Source organism: Zea mays, unplaced genomic scaffold (assembly GCF_902167145.1).
Source record: "Zea mays cultivar B73 unplaced genomic scaffold, Zm-B73-REFERENCE-NAM-5.0 scaffold_200, whole genome shotgun sequence".
NCBI lineage: Eukaryota > Viridiplantae > Streptophyta > Magnoliopsida > Poales > Poaceae > Zea > Zea mays.
In genome coordinates this window covers 1-4935 of record NW_023366817.1, presented here as the reverse complement: position 1 = coordinate 4935, position 4935 = coordinate 1, and the positions used below count along the sequence as shown (strand labels likewise).

The window sequence follows — 4935 nt, the reverse complement described above, 5'->3', positions numbered from 1 at the left end:
ATATATTTAAATATGAAGGAAACATGTCACTTATTTCTCTAAAATTACAACACGCTGCGCATCATGCACGTCTTCCCTCTATTTTCTCTCCCGATTGACGTCGATCTGATCGGCTGAAAGCTGTTCGATCCCTTCAATTTATTGCTCATGCATGTGTTCCAATTCATCAGGTCACCATTGGTCAATAATTAATGGAGTCGTAATGTAGTAAGCTTACTTGAATGCAGGCAGCAAGTGCAAACGCATGCATTCCTGTTCCTGGAGGGGTAGCTACAGCCTACAGCACTTTTTTTTTTTGTGTTTACTAGGATCGAAGTTAATTTGGCACGAGTAGAACTCCTACTAGCTAGTACTACACTTATATAAGTACACCAGATGGGGGGATCGATTTGTTTGACCTGACGAATTGAGTTGCAGGAGCAAAAGATAAGGAGGTGGAGAGAGAGGCCCTACTCGCGTACGTACTAGCAAGCTGGCGGATAATGTGTGATATTATGCAGTCAGGCAGGCAGGGCTCCACCTGTATTATTTTTTTGTCATATCAAATCATGCAAGCATGCATTAATCCCCCCACTGTCCAGCAGAATGTCTGTTTTATTTCCAGACCACTGCCATCCAAGATCATGCGCACAGTGCTGTACAGTATATATATCTATATATCTGTTGCATGCCATCAGTCATTCAGCTTCTGCAGCTTAGCTAGTTCATCGTCATGCTCATGCGTATAAAAAAAATATCACCTTGGCTACTAATGGTATTCTAGCTATCAGAAGGAAGAAGAAGAAGGCGGGGGCTGATAGATAGATGGATGCCAAGACCCGGTACGTACTAGGGCCCGGAGGTCCCCTACCAATCGTTGGCTCCAATTCATTTTCATGTGGCCTGTGGGTGTGGTGTGTGGGCAACAGTGGTTGATGAATGCGTATGCACGCACACCACCGCCCGGGTGATGGAGTTGGCTGGCTGGCGCGCGTGACCGTTTGCGACGGACGGACGGACGGGTTGGGATGTGATGTGAGAGCTTGCTGCATGTGAAGGGGCCGGGGATCGGAGGAGGAGGAAGAGGAGCCGCGTGCAGTGCAATTGAAGCCCTCTCTCCGCTTTCCTTTGCGGCCAGCTGCGCGAATTGGCTCCCAGCGCCGCAAACTTGGTTGGAGTTTGGAGCTGTTGCCTTGCCTTCTCTTCTTCTGCTAGCTCTGCTCTCTCCTGTGGGTGGATCTTTTCCAGCCAGCCACAGCCAGCCGCCACTTGTGTGCTGTGCCTGTGCGCACGTACAGGTACAGGTACAGGCTGAGGATCGGATCGGCTGCCGTCAAATCGCTCTGGATCCATTGGTGGTGGTGGTGGTGGTGGTGGCCTGGTGGGCAGGGCCAGCGTGTCTGCCATTGGCGCGAGGAGATCGGTCGATGGACACGCCGTCGTGTCTGTTTCTGGTTCGCGTCCAATCGGCCGGGGCGCCGCTGGTGCTGGTGGGCGCTGCTACTGCTGCTGCTACAGGTCAGTGACACTGATTTTTTCCCCATCTCATCCCTCGTTCCAGCGAAAAGGTCACACTGATTTTTTCCCCTCCTTCTTCTTCTTATTAAATATATAATATTTTTCGGGAACTTTTTAGACCAGAGACCAGAGAAGCGGCAGCCGGCCCGGCCCAAACAAACACCGAAACAAGGCAAAAAAAAAAAGAGAGGCTATTATTTATTCCTAACCTATCCTACGACGCTTCCAACTACGGTGGTAGGTTACGATGGGCCGGCGGCCCGCCCGCGTAGCCGCCGGGAAAACCGCGTATTGGGCCGCCATCTTCTCACGACTCACGGGCACTTGGGCCCTCCTTTCTTGGTCTTCCAGTTGTTGTAGCAGGGGCAGGTCTCCTTGTTGCCGTAGGTGCCAGGCGGCACGCACAGGCACTTGGCGCAGCACTTGTTGCAGAAGAAGAGGCACGGCTTCTTGTGGTGCGTCTTGGAGCACCGCCGCCGGCACTCCCCGCCGCACTCTGCAGCGGCAGACGACGAGACGACACGTGTCAACGATGACCGCGCGCGAAAATGCCGAGCTAGCGCGATGCCCGTGTTTCGGGCGATTGCAGCGAAGAAGAAGAAGAAAAACTGAACAAAGCTGAAAGCCGAAGAACGACTTACGAGAGGGCTTCAGGTTTCCCTTGCCATCCTTGTTCTTGTAGCCCTGCACAACAGCAGACGCGTGTCAGCTCATCATTTCCCAGGTTCTCATCCATCTCTCGTGCTCGTCCTCCGATCCGATCCGATCCGATCCAGTCGTCAGCTCATCAGACTGTATCGTTTACCTCGTGCTTGTGGTGGCCGCCGCCGCCGCCGCCGCCCTTGTCCAGCTCTTCACCTTCGCCGTCGCCGATCCCACTGCCGGCGATCATCTTCGTTCGTAGTTGTTGATCGCATTGGGAATGGAGATCGGCGCGAGAGCAGAGCCATGCAACATGCAAGCAGAGAGATATATAAAATCATAAAAACGATGCATCGTCGCCAACGCTTGTTGCAACTCACAACCAGTGCAGCATGCATATATTATATATACACACACCTCGGCGGCGGAGGCGGCGACCGCGGCCAGGAACAGGAAGCAGAGGAGCAGCGCCGCCGCCTTGTTCCTGCTGGCCATGCCGTGCGCCGTCTGCTGCGCAGCGGAACGGACAAGGGAAGGAGTACGGCCCGCGGGGATACTGATCAGTGAGTGTGACACGCACGCCGCGCGCCGCCGCCGCCGCCGGGATGGAATAATGGAGAGAGGTCGGAGGTGGAGTGGAGTGGAGATCGAGATGGATCGTACGCAAGCTCCTAGATATATAGGAGATCCGATGGCTAACAATAGATGGATTCAGTTGAGAGATATTTCGACTGGCTGACTGCTTGCGATGCAAACGGCACGGCTGGGGACTGGTTCTTCAGAACGTTAAACTAGATCTGGAATGGCGATGCATGCCATGCCACTGTAATGAACATGCAGCAGCTAGTGCATGAGTCTGAAATGCCGATCCCTCGCTTTTGCATCTAAGTTTAACTTTTACTGAGTTTAATATCTGCATCTCTATATCTGTATCTATATCTACATCTATATATCTGCGTCTGCATTTTAATATCTGCATCTCTATATCTATATCTACGTCCATATCGTTTTGCTATCACATAATTCCACTGTGTAAACTCGTTAAGTTGGACATGTCCAAATCAACTCAATCAATATTAAATAAGATTTTCTACCATTAGTGCTACCTGTAGTCAATCACATACATCATCATTCTAGACTCGACCGCTTCTTGTATGACCTCAGGTACGCAGTTTCACAACACTCATCTCTTGAACATTTCACCCTTTTCTAAATCAACATTCTACAACATACAACATAGCAGGTATAATCGCAGTTCTATAAAACTTGTCTTTTAACTTTTGTGGTATCATCTTGTCGTATAAAATGCTAGATACTTAGATGCCACTTTGTCTGCACTGTTTTGGTTCTGTCGTTAACATCTTCATCAATATCTCTGTTTATCTGTAGCATTGATTCTAAATACCTAAATGTGTCCTTTCGAGACAATACTTGACCTTCCAAACTAGCATCTCTTTTCTCATATGCAGTACCACATATATTTCGTTTTACCTCTATTGAGTATAAAATCTTTAAATCGTAGAGTCTTCTACCGTAACTCTATTTCCCTATTTACTATTGTACGACTTTTAACAACTAGCACTACATCGTCGACAAAAGGTATACACCAAGGGATTTCCCCTCTACGCCCCCTGTGACCTTATTCATCACAAAGGCGAAAAGGTAAGTGCTTAAAGTTGATCTTTGATGTAGTACTGTCCTAATTGTGAAGTTGTATATGTCCATATTACTTGTTCGAACACTAGTCACAACATTGGTCCTTAGGAGTATCTTCATGAAGGTGCCTCAAAATAATGCTCCCAAAATTAAAATACTACAACATAAAGTGTTTAGGGTACTAAAAAAACAAATCGAACTCCACCAGTTAAGCCCTATATCATGTATTTTAGAAAATAAAGTATATTATTAGAAAACAAAAGGTTCAGTATATTGTAGAAAAAATAGGACACTAATCTAGGGTGTAGTATATCTGGATCACTTTATTGTCTAACCTATGTTTTTTTGTTAAAAAATTTATAAAACAGGATTACCTGTTTTTATGAGTTGAACCCAATATCTTAAAACAACACAATGATTAAAGGCTTTATTGGAGATATTCTAATGAGCCCAATGTATTTCATTAAAATTTATGTTTGTCCAAATCCATTTCATAACATTTTTTGGTACTTTATCATAAACCTTAATCAAATCAATAAAAACATGTGTAGATCATCCTTTTGTTCTCTATACTGGTCTATCACTTGTCTTATTAAAAATGACTTTCATGGTTGATCTTTTAGGTATGAAACCGATTTGGTTAGAAGAGATCCTCGCTATTCCATTGAGGTGATGTTCAATAACTTTCTTCTATATCTTTATAATATAGATCGTCAACTTAATTTCCCAACAATCGGTACAAATTAGATAGAGATACAAACTTTATTTAATTATTTATATATTACAAAATAGATGTAGAGGTTCTTTCATTTGCCCATTTATTTTTGCAAAGCAGGCGGGTAATTAAAAATACTTTCGATGTTTGGGCCTTCCTTGTCCATTACGGACGGCCCAAACCATTACGTTGTGTGGGCCAATCAACCAATTCAGCACGATTTACCTAATAAAAACAATCCAGAATGATTTTTTTTTTACATTTTGACGAGTTTGGTGCGGAATTCGAAAAGGCTAGAAGCTGTTCACGCGTCCTCTCCTCTCCCCTTCCTAGATCGATCCATCCGGCACGGCACGCAACCCCACCCGGCTATGCTCCTCCCTCCGTCGCCGCCTCCAGTCCAGACATGACCCGCGCTGCCCCAT

General features: G+C 46.3%; 1 protein-coding gene across 1 annotated transcript; it reads right to left on the bottom strand.

Moving 5' to 3' along the window:
• Window positions 1–1554: 1554 nt before the first annotated feature.
• On the bottom strand, window positions 1555–2655 carry LOC118474044 (gibberellin-regulated protein 5-like; the record flags this gene model as incomplete). Its single annotated transcript, XM_035963684.1, is given in 4 exon segments — window positions 1555–1993; window positions 2139–2181; window positions 2303–2389; window positions 2557–2655. Coding segments are annotated over 4 exon segments (390 nt in total). The 3' UTR covers window positions 1555–1811.
• Between the last annotated feature and the right edge of the window lie 2280 nt (window positions 2656–4935).